Consider the following 23,874-nt stretch of genomic DNA (forward strand, 5'->3'; position numbering starts at 1 on the left):
AGCGGAAGCTCACTTCTCCTTACCATCCGCAGACCAACGGACAGACTGAAAGAGTCAACCAATGCATCGAGCAATATTTACGTTGTTACACTTCTTACCAACAGGATGATTGGGTGGATCTTCTCCCTCTGGCAGAGTTTGCCTACAACAACGCAACCCACGTTGAGTCCGTTCTACTTGAACTATGGGTTTCATCCCTCTATTCTTCCACCACGCATCCTTCCTTCAAATAACCCAGTAGCTTCAGACTATCTTAACCAAATAAAGGACTCTCTGGGTTTGCTTAATACTACCATTGCACACGCTCATAGTCAACAAAAGAAGTACTATGATCTTCGCAGAAGACCTTCTCCTCAGTACGCTATCGGGGACCTCGTTTGGCTCTCAACAAAAAATTTAAGACTGAAAATCCCTAGCAAAAAGCTTGGACCTCTGTTCTTGGGACCTTTCCCAATCAAGAAACTTATTGGAAAAGCTGCAGTACAGCTTACATTGCCAATAGACCTCAAAATACATCCCATTTTCCATGTGTCGCTACTGAAGCCCCATGTTCCTGATCAAGGAATAAGGCCTACTATCCCACCTCCTCCTCCTGTACAAGTTGAAGGTGGAGAAGAATACGAGATAAAAGAGATTCTGGATTCTCGTATCCACAGAGGAAGACTTCAGTACTTGGTTCGATGGAAGAACTATGGGCCCCAAGACGACACCTGGCTAAACACCTCTGACATACATGCCTCTAGATTAATTCGCCATTTTCATGCAAAGTACCCAGACAAACCAGCTCCAGAGGCCTTCAGGAGCCGGCCTTAAGGGGGGGGTACTGTAATGTTCTGGTACCCTTGGGTACCCTAATTACTCTTTCATAAGTGTATGCGCCCCACCATTCTCTTTTGGTAAGGTGCGCATACACCTTTAAGACCGATGCTGTCATCACTGAGCGCCGGACTGGATGGCTATTTAGATCGCCGGCTCTCACTCACATGTGTTCGTTCAAACTGCTTTGTGCCTTGATGGTAACTTGTCTTGAAGCTCTCATGCTTGCAAGCATACCTCGCTGTCGGAACCACGCTGCGCTGATCCCTGTATCCCGCTACCGGATCATCCGCTCTTGCTGAACCTCTCCTCTGCTACATTGCTATTAGTGATAAGTACCCCACAGGGGAAACCTCTATAACCTTTATACTAAAGCTTACACTATCTAGCTCTGCATACTAAGGACTATTACTACATCTGCATTATCTAAGATTGCTAGCTCTTGAACCTACTATCACCTGTTCCTGCACTGGGTTGATCTCTCTTGTATGTCCACCTGCTACTCTGTCATCTGCTACCATACATGATTGCTAAACCTATCTGCATCCCATCTGTTACTATCTTACTTTCAAGAACATTTCCTTTCAAGTGTCTGTCATCTACCATCTCTACCCAACCTGTCTCTTCAGCCTATCATCACTGTGATACTATATACATAAGTCACTCTAGGAAACATCTTATTGAGTGTGTGTATTTACTTGCTGAATTGAGATCCTCCACACATGATGAGTCATTGAGAGTTGGGAATGGTGTCTCAGCGTTTCTCTTACATGACTACTGAAGTGGAATATTTCTGCAGCTGAAAATCCACACCATACATAAAACGCAGGAGCGTTACACAATATAGAGGATAGAGGGGGAAGATTTACTTTCGTTTTGTTCTGATGAATGTTTAAAACTGTCACCAGAACAGGAAGAGAGAGAAAGTATCTGAACTCCACACTCTATCATCTGTCAGACCTATCTACCTGCTGCAAATTGCATTCATTTTATTTGGGTCTTTGTACTACCTTTGATCACACTACAGTTGCTTTATGAAACTCTGGGTAGACCTACCCCTTTTGCCTTACCTATGGCCTTACTGAGCCTGGTAGATGCATGGAGATGACTTCACTTAGACTCCCATCAATTCTTCTGTCATTCCAGCACCCAATCCACATTATCTAGGATAGGCTATACCCTTGTAACCCATTCCACCCTTCCCCTACTTCAAAAGGCAATTTTATAGCCTGGGCTACATTATCATAACACCTCCCAAAATTTTTGAGATGGGAACAAGGGACACCTATTAGCAAAGTTATGTAGGCATAGGACACACATCCTGCCCACACCCCCTTAAAGGAGAATTATAAAAAAAAATATTATTTAAACCTACAAATGCTCATTTTACCACTACTTTTCCTTTATACTGGCTTTTAAAATGTACAAATGCAGCAATTTAGAATTTGGATGAAAGGTTTAGCTCTGGAAAACACTTTTTGAAAGATAAATAGTGCATTTTATATACAACTATATAGATCAGACCAAAATGAGGAACAAATGAGAAGGAAAGAAGGGCTGTTCCAAATCAGTGACAGTTGGGAGCTATGCATAATTCCTACTCAGTCTTTCACTGCAATGGGGACTCATGCCCCATACACACGTGCAGATTATCTGAAGACTTTTGTCTGCAGACTTACCAAAACCATATAATATGAGGTCAAACCTAAACCCTTTCAATTTGTATGCAATCCGGCAGGCCCTTGCACTACATAGAAAAGGTAAATCTGAAGACAAAAGTCTTCAGATAATCTGCACGTGTGTATGGGGCATCAGTCTGTAGGCAGGTAGTGTTTAATGAGTTGAGAGTTAATTGTGCTTCCTGTGTTTTTCTTGACAGGATTTTCTTGTGCCCATCCCCCCGGTCCTGTATGCTATAAAAGGGACGGAGTCCCAAACCTTAGGGCTGCTGCCAAATTGCTGTTCTGTTGGTTCAGTTGTGGACAGTTTGTTTGGGTTGGACCCTTTCACTGCTGTTACCAGAGTCAGGATTGCCAGTAATATGCCAAGGTCGCACTGCCTAGGAGAATTGCTGGGGCTTGCAGTCCTTCCTGAAGACACCAATCATAGGCTCCAAAGAAGGACTCTTTCCTGGGGCAACCACAAGCCTGAATTAGGGACTAGGGATGTTAGGGAAATGTTTGCACTTTATTCTGGACTGTCTATGTCACCATGTTAATTTATTCATATAAAGCTTTTGAAACTTTGCTTTTGCCTGGTCTGAGGTTACTAAAGGGGTGGAAATAACCGGCACATATAGTTGCAACTCGAGTCACTAATCACATCAGGGTATGAAGATAATAATATAAGAGTTTAATCAGTGTGAGGGTAACGCAGGTCTTTCTAGCATCCTGTCATAAGCGTTTACATGTGGCAGGTGAGACAGCCTCCTTCTGCGAGGGAGATGTTGTCAGCACTAGTTTAGCAGCGATCCATCTCCCATGGCAACAGGAGCAGATCTGCACTGCCGGGGGCCTCAACCAGTACACAGGTACAGAATAGGAAGAGTAAGTGAAGTGCACTTATGGAGTCCATCCTAATTTCCATGGCAGGACCCCATACCATTACTGGGAGTGAGGTAGCGGTGATACGCTTGATGGGAGGAAAGGGCATGGGTTCTGTGTGTCCCTCCTAATTGCGCAGGTGACTGTGGTGATGTACAGTAACATTGTGAGAGTTTTTCAGCGATCAGCCAAGTGTTTCAGTAAAGGTATCCTACTGTATGTGTAAGGCAGTGACCCTTGTCAAAAGCACCTAGCATAGCCCAGAAGAACTCTCCTGTAAAGTAAAATGTTTTACTTCAAGGGCCCGCTAGTGTCAGCCATTAACCTCCCTGGCGGTATGATTCTGTCTGGAATTCTGTACCAAAAGCGGTACAATTCTTTTCATGGAAATTTGGCGTTATGTATTATAGGCCTACAATTCTTAGTAATTACTGACTAAACCTGACCAAAACAAGAGTCTAGTAGACATCCCAGATGTGATAAATTTGAAACTATAAAATTATAATCGAATCAATAATATAATTTTATTATATAATATATATAATAAAATTATATTATTGATTAGATTATAATTCATGCGTTATATATTATATATATATATATATATATATGTGTGTGTGTGTGTATATATATATATATATATATATATATATATATATATATATATATATATATATGTGTATGTGTATATATACGCATGAATTATAATCGTATCAATAATATAATTTTATATATATATATATATATATATATATATATATATATATATATATATATATATATGTGTGTGTGTATATATATATATATATATATATATATATATATATATATATATATATATATATATATATACACATACATATATATATATACATACGTATATATATGCATATATATGCATATATATATATATATACATACATATATATATGCATATATATATATATATATATATATATATATGCATATATATATGCATATATATATATATATATATATATATATATATGCATATATATATATATGTATATATATATATAAATATATATATATATATATATATATATATATGCATATATATATATATATATATATATATATATATATATATATATGCATATATATATATATATACACATATATATATATATATATATATATATAGGGCTTTTTTTCTCAGAGAAGAGGTGCAGGAACCTTGTCTCTGCCCCTACCTACCTCCATGAACCGTTTCTTGGTTCCACCCACTACCCACCTCCCAGTACCATCCGTTTTAGAAAATACAGAACAAAGTAACATTTGTGGTACTAAGTAATTTGTATGGAATTTGTTATTGATAACAAAAAAGCAGTAAAATAGATCCCATGCAGCCAACAAAAAAAGATCCCCAAGCAACAATAGATCCAGCCAGAAACAATGGGCCCTCAGCAACATAAGACCCACCCTAGCAACAATAGACCCCCCTGTAAAACAAGATCTCTTCCAGAGACAATAGATCCCCCAGCAGCCACATTAGATATTCCCAGCAGCAATAAATCCTCCTGCAGGAATAGATCCCCTCCAGCATCAATAGACAGTGTAGCACCACCCAGCACTCCTAGCCATTACATACATTCAGTGCTGGAGGTGCCGGAACTGCGTTCCCCCGCGTTCCCGCTGAAAAAAAGCCCTGTATATATATAATATAAAATGTGTTATGTGTTTGTGTTTTGTGCAACGTTTTTTTTTTTTTTTTTAATTTCCCTCCCTAGTTCCGCTCCCATGCAGCATTGCTGCTGCAGGGAACGGAACTAGGAAGTCATCACACCGACAGACGAGCGGCGGGACTCTCGGCTGGCGGTCACAGCAATGAGAGATCATCGCTGGATCGCCAGGAGAAGGTAAGAGAACACCGCTGCGCTCTCTGCACATCTACCCCGAGCGTGACTTGGGGTCACCGATCCTGCACTGAAAAATCCACCCCGAGTCATGCTTGGGGTTACCGCCAGGGAGGTTAATGACTTGAACCAAATCTTTTATGTAACTATAGTCACCTATATTCCTTTGCAGTTTCTTTATTTTTATCTACAGTATTATAAAGTGCCATCAATTTACGCAGCACTTTACATATACAGTATATTATACGTTCACATTAGTCCCTGCCCAGTTCCTTAAGGGGAGAGACAGATGTGTATGTACAGTATATGTAAAGTGCTGCATAAATTGATAGTGCTTTATACCTGTAATACTGTAGATGAAAAAAAGTAACTCTGAAGGCATATAGGTGACAATAGTTGCATAAAAGACTTGGTCTAGGCTTTTAAATTTTCAGCACAATGCATTTTATGCTGAGCAGATGCCTGTTGCCAGGTTTTCTCAGAGATAGGTGAGGGAGTCTCTCACATATTCTGCTTAAGCAATAAGTACCTGATTGGCTAAGCTCTGCTCCTCCGTCTTTAAGGTGAGCACAGTATTGATCAACATCCCAGGGGATGGTACTTACAAAGTATGTTCCCTACCTCACACTCCTACATACACATACTAGGGCCGATTTGGACAGGAACCATACATTCCATCAAAATGTTACATCGTTACATAGTTAGTGAGGTCGAAAAAAGACATCCGTCCATCCAATTCAACCTATGATGTGCGTCTTAGGAATGTGGGAGGGACCCATGCAAACAAAGGAAAAAAAGGAAATTCCATGCAGGTAATGTCATGGTTGGGACTCAAACTAATAACCCTAGGGCTGCAAGGTCTAAACTGCAAACTGTAGTATAACCTAGAAGGTTCAAGTGAGAAGGGACGAAAGGAACCAAAAAGCCCTTCACTGAATCATTGTGTAACACATTAGAGCTTTCTTAGTACAGAAGGTATTTACATTTCCTATTTCTATTGCATTACATAACCCAAAACAAATGGGATTGGTTCTTTTTTCAGGATATTGGGTCCGAATCACACAATAAAGAAAAAAAAAAAAAAAAGATACAGTATATGCGTTTACAAACCTGAAACATATCAGGAGCCAAATTAATTTGAGTCAACAAAACTTCTGGGAAGACATAGGAAGTGGAGAAATTCCCACTGAGAGAAAACGATTGAAATCTAGTTGAAGCTTGCTCAACAGATTCTCCACATGATGCAATATCTGTGCCTTGACATTTCAACAACGTGCACACCTGGATAACAAAAGTCATAATAGATATAAGGCTTATCTTTAAAATACTTCCAAAGTTGTGTTATTAGCAACTGGCTATAAAATGTTATGGAGCAAATATGATAGTAGCATATAACTAGCATTTTTCATATCAACAAGCCATTTCTAACCATATAAATTTCAGGTTACACACCTTCTCCTATGTTCACCTCAAACTGAATTACAAATAGTATTCCTACATGGGGAAAATGGCAATGTTAATGTTTAGGGGTTAGGCCATATTTGTGCTAAACTGCTTGCGAACTATAAGCACACTGGGGGAGATTTACTAAAACTGGAGCACCCAGAATCTGGTGCAGCTGTGTATGGTAGCCAATCAGCTTCTAACTTCAGCTTGTTCAATTAAGCTTTGACAATAAAACCTGGAGGCTAATTGGTTTCTGTGCAGAGCTGCATCAGATTTTGCACACTGCAGGTTTGGTCCCCCCTCCTCCCCCCTCAGTGTGTTATTTTGACCCAAGTCAATGTAGAGAGACCCATGTATGATGTAACTGTGGTTGCACCCATTTCACTTACCTAGTGTGCTTATGCCTAAATATTATTCCAGCACACTACCTTAGCTTCAGCAAACTGTTTACTTAAAATGAATGCCACCACATAAGTCACCATCCTGCCACTTCCAAGTATTAACTAATCAGCAGATGTAAATACAGCTGACCCCATTAAACAATGTGCCTGTCATCCAGAAGATATGCATAATTATCAAACTAACTGTAAATAGAGTAATTCTTCACATAGCATAGGATGGCCTACTGGATCCACAGAGAGATAAGGTTAAGGTTGGTAAGGGCATAGCCATTTTGTGTTTATTTTCTGTCCTGAAGTAAACTTGTTAACACTTATTTTTTATTGAGTAGGGGAAGGCTAGAATCCCTATCAGTATTTAATTGTTGTCTGTGTCCCCATAGTGAGCTTCCTTCAATTCCTCTACAGGCTATGTTGTTACTAGGATAGGAAGTGAAAAAAAGTCTTCTCAACAGGATCTTAAAGCTGAGCTCCACCCAAAAGGGGAAGCTTCACTTGTTTGCACCCTCCACTGCCACATTTGGCCCTTTTTTTGGGGAAGGAGGAGTGGGTACCTGGTTTTGACAGGTACCCACCCCATCTTTCTAGTAAGATCGCTGCATGGGGATCTACATTATGTCCGTAGGACCTGTGTGTAACCCGGAAGATGGGGAGACCATTCAAAAAGTGCAGCGCGACTCCCACTTGCTCGTCTGAAGGCTTCACTGCCAGTTTCCCTTACTTGCACCTGCTCCCGAAGCCGATGGATGAATCGGCTTGGGGTGCCGATATCGTGGGATCCCTGGACAGGTAAGTGTCTTTATAATAAAAGTTAGCAGCTACAGTATTTGTAGCTGCTGACTTTTTTTTTTTTTTTTTACAGACTGGAAATCCACTTTAAACAGCAATAAGAAGCCTAAAAGAGTTCTAGTCTTCCTCCAGTCTAACCACCCCTAAGAAAAAAAGGTTTTGGAGTTATACTTTAAGTATTCAAAAACAGTGAGTCCAGACTGTAGCATTTCCCTATTTTGAGCTCAGGTAGGTTTGCTACTAAATATTGCAGAGTTTATTAGTAAAAGCAAAATTATTTGCTAGGCAAGCATTATCACAAAAAAAAAAAAACAACGTAACCACAGTTATATTACCTGTAGATAGTATTCCCCTTCAACTACGTGTAGGCCATCAAAAACACCTAATACGTAAATCTCTTCCTCGTGTTTGTCTGCCATTTTAAACTCTAAATGACAGCACAATTGATTTTGACAAACTGTATATTTCCCTTGTAGTTCTGTTAACTCTGTGAAAGTGTAGTTATCAGCAAAGAGATATCCATTAAAAACATTGCTGCCAGAAGGATAATTTTGAATCACAGAGGCATGCAAGTTCCATTTGGTAGGAGAGAATGATGCAGAATTCCGTGGATGGGAGCTCAGTTCAGAGATAAGCAGTTTGCCTTCCTCATTTTCCATATTATAGACGTATGGCACAACTTTATCTGGGGAAAAGATTCCACTGCCTGAAAACAGGAAACAATAAATTGATTAACTTGAGAATTGCTGGGAAATGTGCCATTTTTTATAGTAGGAGTAATACAAATTAAAACGGAATTAAAGTACAGATTATACAAGGGACTTTCCAATTCAGAATACAATCCTTACCTTCTCAGATAAAATGCAATATAACAAAAATCCATTATGTATGTAGCACCTTCCTCTAGTTAGGTCACTAGGTTAAATTTAGGTTTTGGTTCTACTAAATTTAGTGGAGCAGTAATTGTTTTCATCTGTTAGGGGTTTTCTTCCCAGAATGAGGATTAGATTCCTCTCACCTGCCTCTGAAAGAAGTATCCAGAGTATAGGGCAGGAAGATTCAAATGATCAGTGTGAATGTTTATCATACCCCAGACAATCCATGAAAGGAGGCCTCCAGAAGGTGGTTAGGGAGTTGATAAATGTTTTTGAAGCCTTACCAGGATGTTCTTTTCCCTCCAGGGAGGGTTTTGGGGTCTCTTGGGGCTGTTGCCCCTGCAGGAAGCTTTACTGAGACAAGAAACTGCAGTCGGGGCATTAGAAGTTTCTGGGCTGAGGGCCTGGAGGAGATTGCCAATGTGTGTTACCTGGAGGGGACTTCTGGGTGTCAGACAGCCCCTGGGACGCTGTCAGTAAAAAGCTTGCTAGCGACTATTGGTTGTGGAAGTGCCAGATGTGGCTAGGTTGACTGCTGCTGTTGGGTCCTAGATATACTGGCTATTCCCTGTTACTTCAAGAAAAGCTGCTATTGAAAATTTAGAGAGAAGTGTGTCCTCCTATTGCTGCTACTGGTCGGTTTGGAGTATCCTGTGGCCCTAAAGCCCTCTGCTGGTGAAGTATTTCAGCGATAAATACAAAAAAGGCATCCCCTAGACTGAGCCTGAATTTTCGGTGCATGTGGAACTGTGCTTGTGTGACTCATAACCCCTCAACTATTTTTGGAGAGCCTGTCTATTTCCAGTAGCCCCTCTGGGGGTAAGCACTACATGTACATTAGAAAACAATTGACAACACAATTGTCAGTTGTACTGTTGATGCAATCTCATGTAACCACTGGCGCTTGTGACCCCATTCCTCAAAAAGGCATTGCATACAAGTCTTCTTTACTGATAATATAACCATTAAAGACATAAGTGGCTTTAGAAACTGTAAAATCAAATGACCCGCAATCACATGTTGCCATGTTTAAAAATAACTTATTTGGAGTTGAGAAAATATGCTTTTTCCAAGTTCGCTATATGGATTTGAGCTTCTAGCAATATTATCACTGGTTTAAAATTGATTCCGCTTAAAAGGAAGATTAGTAGTCACTATAGAGTAGGATGTTCTTTTTATTGCTAAGAGCCTAAAGTATCCTAGCTCTTACTTACTTACTTACTGGTGCACACATAATCTGGTGCAGCTGTGCATAGTGACCAATCAGCTTCTAGGTTTGATTGTCAAAGCCCAAATGAACAAGGTGAAGTTAGAAGCTCATTGGTTACTATGCATGGCTGCACCAGATTTTGTGTGCACCAGTTTTACAAAATCTCCCCCTTAGTGTCTCAGACATGAAGAGCACTTGAACCAGCAAGTTCACTTGATAGTCAAACCTCTGCTACCTCCCTATGTTCCCTGCCACCCCTTTCTTCATCCATTAGCTCAATGTAAAAGCCAGGTAAGAAGGACATACACAAGTGTTAGGATTGCAGGTAAAACGGGGTGCTGTGTAGTGGCCCTGCAGCTTACACATGTGTTTGCAAATGCGTGTCAACTAAACCCTTGGTCTTTATTTATATCATGAGACAGGTCTACTTGGTTGGTGACAGACTGGAGGGTGAGTACATCAGACTGGGGGCTGGCTGGCTTCCATGCACCTCTTTTAATCCTTTTCAACCTTCGTTTTTTTTTGGACATACACAAGGCAGCTTTTGTGTTTCTCCTACGAAAGGTTCACTTTAAAAGGGAACTGCAGTTTCATGTCTCCATTCCTGGTATCTGTTAGATGCCAGGAATGGATTGTAATGCCGGTGTAACGTTAAAAAACCATACCCCGTGAAGAAACCATTCCCCTCGTCACTTCCGGTCTGAAACAGCCGAGCAGCGCAGCAGAGCGCATGCTCAGAGCCCCGGAGACGTAATTGAAGAAGAAAGAAGTTCACAAGTGCGCATGCTCGGAGGGTATGATATGTTAACGGCACTAATACTTGCGGCGGTAAAATTAAAACAGTTCTGCTGCAACATCAATCATCTCCTCTCCTCTCCCTGTCACTTCCCTGATCTCCCCTAATAAATATAAAAGCGGCGGCGGGTGTATAAAATGTAAGTGACGGCGATCTGTGCTCCGTGATCCGCTTTTATATTTATTAACCGAGATCAGGGAAGTGACAGGGGAAGGAGAGGACATGAGGCATGATGCAGAGGAGCTGTTATAATGTAACCGCCGCAAGTTAAACTACCGTGAGAAATCCATACCCTCCGGAAGTGACGAGGGTATGGTTTTCTCACGGGTATGGTTTTTTCACGGAACACCAGGTCAGCTGATGTGCTTGTCAAGATCTTGCAAGAACTCCTGACCACAGAGAGTTTCCTGCATTGCTGTCACCATTGCTCATCGCTGGGCTGTCTCAGTCAAATACATTTAGGCATGTCCTGCATCAGAAGTTTCATTTTCAGTTTTGCTTTAAGTTGAACCTGAACATAAAAGGTAAAGAATTGTTCTGTTAAAGGTGTAGCCTGGTGCTGCCGCCAGCTCTGTTCTTTTTCACCCACTCCACACACCTCCTTCCCCGTGCTGCGTAGAATGGCAGAGTGGCTGTGCTGTAACAGGGGGGAAGGTGCAGCTTTGGGCTCTGTGTAAAATCCCCCACTCACCTCCCGCTCACCTTCACCTTCCTGCTGTCAGCAGCTGCGACAGCTATGGAGAGGAATAGGACTGAAGTACAGCCGCTCCTTCTCCCCTCCCCCTTATGATGCAAGCAAGGGATGCTGGGATACACGTTACCCTCGATCCCTTGCTGAGGGAAAGAGACCAGGATTTGCCCATGTACAACTGTACCAGAAAGTTAGTGTAGAGACAGAGACAGTAAGAGGACCATGCTGTGGATATCATCCAGCGTTGCCAACGATCAGTATTTTTACTGCCAGTAAATCACTTTTTCCTGCCAGTAAATGCCAGTGACAGGAAAAGGTTGCCAGTAAAAAATATGGCTGTGACACTCAGCTTGGCATGTGCAGTTCCGGTCTGTAGCAGACCGAGACCAGCCAAGTGCCTGCTACAGTGTGTTTGGGTGGCACAGGAAGGGGTTGGGTCTGGCAGGGGCGGTGCCTGAGTGTGCTGTGTGCTGTCATTGTGCATGGCCAAGCAGAGCAACCAGACCTTCGTGTGCAGGTCTGCTGGAGAGGAGCAAGGCAAGCTGGAAGCAGGACTGCCAGTGCTGTTTGGACTGGAGTGGACTGAAAGGACCACTTGGAGTGCAGAGAGACTATCACTGTGGCCCAGGAGGGGACGTGTCATGTCAGTGAGGTGTCATCATCATCTCTGCTGCTGCACACTACTGTTAGTGTCACTGTGAGAATCAATTTTGTTTGTGTGTGCCTGCCCATTCTAATTAATTGCCCTCCTGAGTCCTGTCCCTGAGCTACTTAATTACTATATCGAAAATAAAATAGTAAATATATTTATTGTATTAATATTTACCTTAAATCACATTGCTAATTGCATATTGTACTTGTTTGTAGCCTAAATACTGAAATTTGCACTTAAAACTGTAATTTTGTAATCCTTGAAAATGCCAGTAAAAACTTGGCTGTGCCAGTAAATGTTTGGCATTGTGTCAGTACATTTCAATCTGGTAGGTTGGCAACACTAGTACCATCCCAAAAAGAGATAAAAAGAGATAGAGAGAGAGACTGAGCCCCTGGAAAGGTATCCCTGTGTGGGAAAACCAGAGACTGCAGAGCTGTGACCTGAGTGTGGAGGGATAGAGCCAATGCCAGGATACAGAACTTGCTGTACTAAAGACCAAAGTTGCCTCAGGCAACCCAGAGTGAGGTGCACCTAACCAGGGGGGCCACTGCTATTGTGTTGCAGCATTTGGTGAGAGGGTCTTGCGATCATAACTTGTGGCTACCATTAGAAAATGAGCCCTTAGGAACTGACTTCAAAGCTACTTTATAGCTATATAGCTAGCTGCAGGCCTTATTGACTGTCCTCAGTAGCACCAATGGTGTTATTAGGCCCCAACGCTAGCCCGGTGATGAGTCAGGATTAAAGACTGCCTTTACAGTTACTGCCCAGAGGCTCGTGCCCCTTTCTTAATTAAGGGGTAACTCTCAGTGGACGCTACACCAAACTCTAGCCATCCTATTGCACTCTAACCCAGTAGAAGTGTTATGATTTACATTGCAATTACCATTTTTAATGTACTGTTTATTGTTGAATTTACTGATTCATGTGTTGATTCCCATTTAGTGGTACAGAGCTTGATTCTAAGTTACTTTGCTGTAGCTTTTACTCTGTCTAGCAGACTGTGTCCGAATTTACCTGTGTGTGCTCATTTATGTCCAATCTGCCAGTTCTGACCTTTATCAATATATCGAGTTCATCCACCACTAAGCGGTCTTGTGTCTACTTTCAGGTAATAACCCACAGCCACGGTAAAGGTATCTATACTCATATCCTTATATGTGCCTGCAGAGATTTTCATTCAATCAGGTCTGCCAGGGGGACTGAGGTTGTTCTTGGAGTTGAGGTGCAAAACAGAGAATCCAAAACTACCAAGCAGTTCCTTCAGGAGGTAGTGCTACAAAGATAACATTTAAAATGTTAATTGTGCCTATACAGTACCCAGAAAAATGTACAACCGCATGGAAATAGCAGTGCACATCCCGGTATGTGAGTGTGCCTACATCCTTATAGCTGTATTCTGTGGTGTGAGATCTAAGGTACTGCTGTGTCTGACTGCCAGCCCAAGGAGATATGGAGAGAGGTTTGGTGATGTCACCACTGTGCCTTTCACTGTTCTCCTTGCTGCAGACTCTGAAATCGGGAAGCAAAGCCATGTCTCTACCAAGATGGCAGCCTCCACACAGGAACACAGAGTAGAACAAGGCATGGTAACTCATAAGTAGTAGAAAGATCAGTGGCAGGGAGACCACAGTCAATAATGGTGACTAATCATTTGCATAACTCCCAACTTTTTGAGATGAGACCAAGAGATGCACTGCACTGTGTGACAAGCGCACCAAAGTAGCTCCTGCACTTTTTTTTGCAGTGAGCCTCGTGTATTTTGTCACGCAGCTCCTACCAACGATTGGAGTGCGCATTTTTCACCTGTTTCTGTGCATATTCTAAGAACACCAGGGTGTGAATGGGGCCTAAGTGGAATACTTATTGCTGCTTACCTGTCATCCTCATGCTAGTATTATGTGTATTTGCAGACAGCAGATTTACACCCATTCCCATGGCCCATGCAGAGTGAAATTCCACAGCGGTCAGATGAGGGAGAAGGTTCATCCATGCAGTAGGAAAAAGAATAGTGTCTACGTTGTGCTCGACAACCAGAGCAACAGCTGGGTTATAAAATAGCAGATCAAAGCAAATGAAAATGCCAAATTTTCCAAAAGGTGTGTCGAATGTCACAATCTCAGGCTCACTGGGCACGTTGAACTGCTTTTCCCCAAGGAACAAGTTATACTGCAAATTATAGGAAAAAAAACATCAATACATGATACAATAAAACAACTACTAAATGTAACCAAATTATTCAGGTCAGACAATAAACACTATACTGAAAGATGGTACTGTTTCTACAGTTTAGGCTCAAAGATCAATATTTTTTTTTAGTTTAACCAAAAGCGTATCAGAGTTGGCTTGAACAATCAAACTTAGTGGACCAATACATAAAAATAATAGTAATAATAATAATAGCAATGATGTGAAACTACATACCTTGTGGTAACGTGCTACTAACTTTCCTTGAGAGTCATACACAACAGCAGTGTTATAATTATACTGACCATCATCTGGGCATCCAGCATCAAGGTTATTACACAACTTTTTATCTCCAATGTTTGCAACCACATATATAGAGTTATGTTTAGCCAGACAGCTCAACCTTGTCTGCACTGGTGCTCGACCATACCTACGCAAACAAATAAGACTTTATTGAGTATACAGTATATACTTTAATACTATATTTTTTGCTGAATATTTGCAGTAAATGCAGCATCGATCATTTGGATCTTTCACATCTATCAGTAATAGATAAATACAAATCTGCAGGTTGGTTACAGAATGAAAGTGGTATTAAACCCAAAAGCTAACACTTATTATATTGCATATTACCAATTCTTAGATAGGATGGCTGCATTTATTTTCTTGTTTAGGTTTTCTTTCCTTTACTTTCCTCTGGTAATCCAGCCAGTAAGTCTGTTGTTTTTAAAAAGAACAAGCTCTCTTGCAGATGTATCAGTTACAGACAAAGCATTTACCACTGACAAGGGTGCTTACAATGATAAACTTTTATTTATTTATGTAAAACCTGTCCCCCAAAAGGAAAGAAAAACTGCTGTAACTGCTTAGCTCAAGTTTGGCTTCAAAAGGTTAGTGTATGTAAATCTGATAGTATATCTAACACTCCCTTCCCCCCAGACTGACAATGCTGCTGTCCAAACTTGTGCCCGGTGCTCCTTCATCTAGCGTGGAGGCACTCTATCAAAGGAGGTGTGTTACTGGCCAGATCTGCCAGTGAAAACCGAGGCAAAAAAAGAAAATGTGAAAAATGCTAATAAAAATCATTTTTGGAAGAAAAAAAAAAAGAAAATGAATAGAGCCACCACATCTAAGGATTGGTAAGCTGCAAAAGATTACATTTTTAGTTTTTGGTTTAATACCATTTTAAACTGCAGATGTAAAGCAGTGTCTGAACATTTATGTATTACAGTTATTTATGCAGAACAAATGGTTTACGCAGTGCTTTACATATATTTACATAAGTTCCTGTCCTCAAGGAGCTTACAATTTAACCACCTAAGGACCAAGCCTATTTCTGACACATGTTGTTTACCAGTTAAAATCAGTATTTTTTGCTAGAAAATTACTTAGAACCCCCAACATTATATATATATATATATATTTAGCATAGACTCTGGAGAATAAAATTACGGTCGTTGGAACATTTTTTGTCAGGTGATATTTGCGCAGCAGTCTTTCAAACTCAATTTTTGGGGAAAAAATAAATTTTACTGCATTTAAAAAAAAAACTAAGCAGTAAAGTTAGCCCAATTGTTTTGTACATTGCGAAAGATGATGCCATGCCAAGTAAATGAAACCAGAAGCGACAAGGATTTGAAACCAGAAGTGATCAAATCCTTGTCGCTTCTGGTTTCATACATCATAGAGATGATCAGGTAACAGAAGTCCTTCCCTCATCTCTATGGTCAGCCAGTGTGACAAGTGGCTCCAAGCTCTCCGGTGGGATGGTAAACGGCAGCATGCAGCAGGATCAAGGGACCCTACTACTGCTTGTAAAAGTCATCGGGCAGCTGTTTAGCCACTCGGATCACTATTACAAGAAAGAGCATCACCGGCACCAAAGAATAATATCAGGATCATGATCCGGATATCGCCACTTCCTGACGAGGACATATATATATATATATATATATATATATATACGTACGTCTGAAGCGGTTGGTCCCTAATTCACATTCACACATACCTATACTATGGCCCATTTAGGCAGGAGCCAAGTAACCACTTCAGCTCCAGAAGATTTATCCCCTTTGTAACCAGGCCATTTTTTTGCAATACAGCACTGCGTTACTGTAACTGACAATTGCGCAGTCGTGCGACACTGTACCCAAATAAAATGTATGTCCTTTTCCCCCCACAAATAGAGCTTTCTTTTAACCACTTCAAAACCCCCTTCCTGCCCAGGCTTCTAGCACTGTTGCATTTTGAATGACAATTGCGCGGTCATGCAACACTGTACCTAAACCAAATTTATGTCATTTTTTCCCAACAAATAGAGCTTTCTTTTGGTGGTATTTGATCACCGCAAGGTTTTTTATTTTTTTCTAAACAAATAAAAAAAGACAGAAAAGTTTGAAAAAAAAAGTTTTTTTGTTTATGTTATACAATTTTGTAAATAGATACATTTTTTCCTGCACTGATGAGGCTGCACTGAGAGGCACTGATAAGGAGGCACTGATGGGGTGGCACTAATATATGGCACTGATAGGCAGCACTGATAGGCACTAATATGCAGCACTGATAGGTAGCACTGATATGCAGCATTGTTGGGCACTGATAGGTGGCAGTGCTGGGCACTGATAGGCAGCATTGATGGGCACTGATAGGTGGCACTGATAGGCGGCACTGATGGGCACTGATAGGCAGGACTGATGGGCACTGATAGGTGGCACTGATTGGTGGCACTGAGGGGCACTGATAGGCGGCACCGGTGGGCAGCACTGATATATGGCAATGATGGGCACTGGTGGGCAGCACTAATGGGGAGGGCACTGGCGGGCAGCACTGATGGGGAGGGCACTGGCGGGCTCCCTGAGCCCTGATTGCCATCCCTGGTGGCCATGGGGGGCATCCCTGAGGTCATGGGTGGGCATCCCTGGTGGTTCTAGTGGCACCCGCCCCAAGGGTCTGCACTGGTAATCAATGCTCTGATAACCAGTGGAGACCCCCCTCCTGTCTCCTTGTCTCCGCAGATCGGCTCTCCTCTACTCGTGCCAGTCAGGCACGAACTAAGGAAAGCCGATCAACGGCTCTCCCTGTGTACTATGTGACCAGCTGTGATTGGACATTACTAAGACGTAGGTGCGGTGTGTCAGAGGGACACGCCACATCACAGATCGCCGCTCTGCGCCCCCCCCCCCCCCCCCCAGGGGGCACGCAGAGTGCATTATCCTGCCGCAGTCATACAATGTCCTGTCAGGATAATGCAACCAACTTTCCGCCGTCATTTGTCTATAGGGCCGGCTGGAAGTGGTTAATGGTATTTGATCACCACTGTGGTTTTTATTTTTTTGCGCTATAAACAAAAAAACAGGCACTTTTGAAAGAAAAAAAACAATCTTTTTTACTTACTTTCTGCTATAAAGCACATCCAATAAAAACATTTAAAAAAAATTGAATTTCTTCATCACTTTAGGCCAGTGTTTCTCAACCTTTTTTCATTCAAAGCACCCTTTAAAATTTTGGACAATCTCGAGGCACCCTCCAAAATTATGAATAGTCTTGAGGCGCCCCATTCTAATTAATAATTACCTAATATTATAAATTTTTACATAATGCAGCAACATCAATACACATAGGTCACCCAACATTAGAGGTGATGTATTATTCCAAAGCAAATACACTTTTGTAAACAGGTACTGACTAGTATTCCAATGTTTCTCTTCTCCCTCAGTTTTTCTCAATTTCTTAGCAAACGAGACCCCAAAACTGATGGAGAGAGACAAGGGAGGGTCAAACAAGGATGATATCCAGGCAACTGACATCCTCCTTATCAACTGATCAAACTCAGGTTTCCTCCCATACTCCAAAGACATGCTAGTAGGTTAACTGGCTCCTGACTATATTGGCCCTAGTATGTGTGTGTGTACATGTGTATGAGAGATAGGGACCTTAGATTGTAAGCTTCTTGTGGGCAGGGACTAATGTCAATATACTGTACACTATTTAAAGCGCAGTATAAATTTTCGACATTTATATAAATACCTGTAATAAATCTAGTTTAAAATAAAACCGGGTCTGAGTTTAAAAAATAAAAGATAAGGATGCTTATGTAATTCTTATAGCAACCAGACTCCACATTTTATTTTTATAGTGTTATGTACAATTAAAAGGCACAACTTTTTTCTTTAGTTTTGAATAGAGGGGAGATAGATTAGAACACCTGTACATTTTTTGTGGTCTGTGCCCCCGTTAAGGAGATTCCTCCTCTTTATTTGTCCTGTTTACCATTATCCATGAAAGCAAAAGTAAAAGAAAATCACAAATTTTGGGTTGTCCCCAGAAACGTAATAGAGGGGAAATCTTCCAATGGGCACACTAGTTCTAGTGACTCGGGGGTCCCCAAGAAATTCTGTTAATTTGTAGGAATTTCCTCTCACTTCCTGTTTGGCTATGGGACAGGAAGTGAAGGGAAATCTCCCTTCAGATGGACACAGATGGCAAAAAAATCTGACAGGAGTTTTAACCCTCCCTTGCTCTATACAAAAAAAAAAAAAAAAAAAACGTTTTGCCTATAGTTCTACTTTAAGAACAATTCATTTTGTCAACTAGTCTTTCAGTTTTGTTTTTCTCTAGTTTTCAAGACACCAGAAAAGTCCTCTGTACATTTTACTACTTCTAAATTCCAGTTGGAAGGTTTTTCATAGCAAACTCTTTTTAGTACAAAAATGAAATTGTTTATGTGACTAAAAGACAAAGCACCTTTCAGGATCATTACATGGAATCCAGTTGACGCTGGGATCTGGGATATCTTCAAGATATGGTAAAATAGTTTCTCTAGTAAATCTCCAACCATAGATACCATCTTCTGGTGTGACAATCAAATGAGCACCCTGAAAAGGCAGTAAGGTATTTAAAAACAACCAGTGATGATAATGCATATTAAGCCTTTAACATTATGGATTTCTGTAACATAAAAAACAAAACTATTTAAACAAGCTGCTTGGTAAGGCAGACCAGAGACTAGGAAATCTAGGAAAGTACTACCATTTAAAGTGTATGAGATGGGTGGCATTTTATCAGGAGTTGAGGTAACATTCAGAGAGGAAGTTCCAGGTTGGAGAAGGAAGTTCCCTCAGTATAGCAGGGGCTATTTTGTTGGAGACCAGAAAAGGATGCTGATCGGCTGCATTAGGTGGTCTGAACTTTAGCCCTGCCAAACAGCACATATGGAGAAAAAAAACTGGGGGAGAGCCATAAGGCTGAGGTGTGGAGTGCTGTGAGTTGCACTGTGGGGAGGGCTGTGGTATACAAAGTACAAAGCTATGAGTAGCTGCATAGGGAGCACAATAGCTACCCCCCCCCCAAATCTGTAAGGAGAATGGGGTATAGGGGAGACTACTGTTCTGTATCAAGTCCTTCAAGTGGAGGAGAAAACCATAGAGAGCCTGCTGGGACTTAGGTTGAACATGCTATAAAGGGAGAAGGAACAGGCCTGAAAGGGGTGTCTCCTAACTTGACAAGACCTCTTACCTGGCTGTGGGGGTGGATATATGGATAGACTACCAATAGGACACTTATCTAGCAATGGTCATGAGAAGACTCTGGCCACCTTTTCATAGTTTTGTCTTCTTGGCATTGCAGGGATTAAACTGATGCCAGCGGGGTTACCTTAAGAAGACTGCTATACCCACCCTGTTACAGTGGATTACAAATAATCTCTCCTGAGATTGATCAGTCTTGTAAAAGTTAACCACTTTACCACCGGAGGATTTTGCTGTCTTACGTCCAGGCCACTTTTTGCGATTCGGCGCTGTGCGACTTTAACTGACAATTGCGCAGTCGTGCGAAGCCGTACCCAAACATCCTTTTTTTCCCAAAAACAGAGCTTTCTTTTGGTGGTATTTGATCACCTGTGTGATTTTTACTTTTTGCGCTATAAACAAAAAAAGAGTGTTTATTTTGAAAAAATAACAATATTTTTAAAAAAATTTTATATGAAATTCCCCCCCAAAAAAATGTAAAAATCAAAATTTTTTTACATTTTTGGCCAATTTGTTTTCTGCTACTTATGTTTGGTAAAAAAAATCACAATAAAAGTTATTGCGTTTACTAACTAAGGGAAAGATTTCTGTCATTTTTGGTGTTTTTTTTTTAACGCGTAATGGCGGCGATCTGCAATTTTTTTTGCGGGACTGCGACATTGCGGCGGACAGATCGGACCCCTGACTGACATTTTTTACACTTTTGGGGGTACCAGTGACATTTCTATAGTAATCAGTGCTATAAATATGCACTGTTACTGTAAAAATTACACTGGCAGGGAAGGGGTTAATTTTATTGGAGAGGGAGGGGTTAATGTATGCCTGGTGCTTACTAACGTGTGTGGGGGGAGGTGACTGAGTGACACAGGGACAGATCGCATGTTCAGCTATGCTGAACACTGCAATCTGTCACTCCTTGTCACTTAGGAGATCCGCCCGCTCTGTTTACACAAGCGGGCGGATCTCCAAACTCGATTCCCCGACGATCGGGGAAGAGCAGCGGCGATCGCCGCTGCTCCTCCCCTGGCCCAACTCCCGCTGTGACTGAAAACAGCGGGAGCGCGCCTCCGGCTGAATCGAGCCACTTTGCCGCAGTCCCAGTGACTGGTCAAGAAGTGGTTAAAGTGGAACTTTAGTCAGAAAATTTAGTCCTGCTAGAGCACTAAAAATTAGTGTGTATAAAATCCAGCTCAGTTGCTCTCCATTTTTGGCATTGTGCCGAAAATCAGAGCCACTAAAGGCCTATCTGCTGACAGCCTAAGGATTTAGTACTGCTCAAAGCCTCTAGGCTTCAGAAAAATGGTGTCTTCTACTGACAAGAAGTAACAAGAGCAATGCTGGAGGCCATTACAGTACACTAATTTTGGTAGCATACTTATTATAATCCTTGCTAAAGGACTTTATTTAAGCAAGTTGTTATGGGTAAAGTGCCTAGTGGTTTAGTTTGGGCCTTAAAACTGTAGATACTGCTGATTATCTCCCCAGGAGCTTTCTTTAAAGACACTTGTTTTACTGTTGTAACTGTTACCTATTTTGTATTGATATTGCTTGTGCCAGCATATAGAATCAGATTTAATGCTTTTGCTTTTGCTATTGTCTGAGCTAAACTTCCAATTGCAGGGCTTTCCTCCCCTTTTTATATGAAGTACACATAAACTTACTGCTGTGTCCAGTACCAGTAAAGGTCATCCAGTTCCCAGGATGAAGATGCCAAACTGTTCACCCCTTCTATGAGATGTGCAAGCCCAACTGTCTTAACAATGCCTAATGTAGGCACCTATTCATCATATCCATTTACAGAGTGCAGGGGTCAGAAGTGTGTAACATACAGAGAGTGGGGTCAGGGGTAAAAATAATTTTCAGAGTGCAGGGTTCATGAGAAAAAACAACATACAAAGTGCAGGGGTAAGCAGTAAAAGTAATATCTAGAGTGAAGGGTTCAGAAGAAAAATTAACGCACAGATTGCAGGAGTCAGGAGAAGAAGTAACATATAGGGTGCAGGGGTCAAAAGTAAAGTACAGATTGCCAGAGTCAGAAGTAAAAATAACATACAGCCCAAAGAACAGAGTGTAAAAGTCAGGAGTATGTAGCATACAGTATATAGTGCAGAGGTCATGAGTATATGCACCCTAGTGTACAGCACCCCCTATGATTCATTGCACCCCCTTTATTCATAGCACAGCACTACCCTTTGTGAGGCAATTTAATAAAACACACCCACATAGACACATCCAGATGCATGCAACCACACACTCATACACACAGTGATTGGCGCTATGGGCTAAAGCACATTTACTGACAGCTAGGGTACTTTGGACTGTTTCTCCTTCATGTGATGCCATGTGGTGCCCATCCTACATGAAATCCTTGCACCCAGGGCAGCTACCCTTCCATCCTTGGCCCAACCCTGGATGCGTCAGTAAGTTTCAGGTTGAGTTGGGCAGTGGAAGCCAACATCGCAGCAGCTCCTTTAGGAGTCGGGGTTACTGCACATATACAGGTGCATCTCATCAAATTAGGACAATCATCATCAACCTTTTTTCTTAATTCAGTAATTCAATTTAAAAAGTGAAACTCCTATATTTTATATAGATACGTTGCACACAGATAATATACAGTGCTCAAAAAAATTAAAGGAACACTTTTAAATCAGAGTACAGCATTAAGTCAATTAAACTCCTGGGATATTGATCTGGTCGGTTAAGCAGCGGAGGGGGTTGTTAATCAGTTTCAGCTGCTTTGCTGTTAATGAAATTAACAACAGGTGCACTAGATAAGCAAAAAGGAGACAACCCCCAAAACAGAAAAAAAGAAATAATGGCATCAAAAATGCGGGCAGAATCATGGCAATTCCATCAGTGATCCAGATCACTCAGGTGTGAATGGAGCCTAAGGGCTCATGTACACTACAGCTTCTAAACATTCTGCTCCGAACCCCAACTCCATAAAAGCCTATGTGTGTGTACAAATAGGCTTTTTGAAGAGTTTAGAAGCTGTTGTGGTTAGGGGAAGATCAACCTCCCTCTCCTGAACGCAGGAGAATCACATTCAGGATAGGAAAGTTTTGACCGCCGACCGCAAACGTGGCAAAATCGCGGTAAAATCATGGTGCATTTTCCCACGCCCACCGGTCAACCTAGTCTGTGTGTGCATGAGCTTAAGGCTGTTACAAGATTTTGGGATCTTTTACAAGTGTCAAGCTCTTGGATGTTAATTCATTTCATTGGCAAGAAAAAATAATAATTCTGGCCATTGAAATTAACTAATGCTCAAGCAGTAGCTTTTAGGTGGGTTTAGCAGCATTTAGTAGCATCAAGCGTTTTTTTCTGCCCAAACTCAGCTGCTCTTGAACACACTGGCAGTGTTTTTTTTTTTTTTTTTTCCTGCCCCTAAAAGCTCCTGTCACTAAATGCTGCTAAAAGCCTATGTGTGAATGGACAGGGCCGCTGATAAGGCAGGCCCTCTTGTAATAGTAAATTGTGTTTACTATGCTTCTGTTTGCGAAAGAGCAAGAAGCTTTAGAGTGCTTCCTATTCATTCAACTGTGCAGCTGAGGCTACAGAGAAAGGGACTGATAAATCCACAGTATGTCCTCGGTCACTTTCAGGGGGGTGGGGGGACTGTTGGGTAGGCTGTATAGGGCCCCATCGGGTAGGCTATATGGGGCCCTATGATTTCTAACAGCAGCCTTGGCATGGACAGATAGGCTAACATGGAGGGGCGTTTAGAGGCAAGAAAAAAAAACGTCAGACGCCCCTAGAAGTAGCTGTAAATTCTTCCTGTGTGCATGAGGCCTTAACACTAAATGAAGACTCACTTTGTCATGATAAAAAAGCAAGGTATCAGGATATATTGCAGAGACATGTACAGTTTTAATAACATATTCCAAAGTTGCAAAACTGGTTTCAAGCTTTAGGATTTTTTTCGACCTTTGCCCTTAAGAGGTTAAGCTAGGAGAACATTCCCTTCGAAAGCCTGTAGTAAATCAACCTTATACTGGTTTAAAAACTATAATTGGTCAGTTCTTGACCATTTCCGCATGCATTTGCTATTTCCATTGCTTTA

General features: G+C 41.4%; 1 protein-coding gene across 1 annotated transcript in view; it reads right to left on the bottom strand.

Moving 5' to 3' along the window:
* The window catches only part of LOC309550566 (uncharacterized protein), a 98,593-nt gene that overhangs the window by 5,413 nt on the left and 69,306 nt on the right, over positions 1-23,874 (bottom strand). Inside the window, exons 9-13 of the mRNA XM_082250914.1 lie at positions 19,027-19,157; positions 14,521-14,713; positions 13,974-14,265; positions 8,205-8,575; positions 6,347-6,517 (exon numbers count right to left, since the gene is read on the bottom strand). Of these exons, the coding sequence (XP_082107040.1) occupies positions 6,347-6,517; positions 8,205-8,575; positions 13,974-14,265; positions 14,521-14,713; positions 19,027-19,157 (1,158 nt within the window). The remainder of the gene's footprint in view (positions 1-6,346; positions 6,518-8,204; positions 8,576-13,973; positions 14,266-14,520; positions 14,714-19,026; positions 19,158-23,874) is intronic.

Source organism: Pelophylax lessonae (assembly GCF_965119305.1).
Source record: "Pelophylax lessonae genome assembly, chromosome: 3".
NCBI lineage: Eukaryota > Metazoa > Chordata > Amphibia > Anura > Ranidae > Pelophylax > Pelophylax lessonae.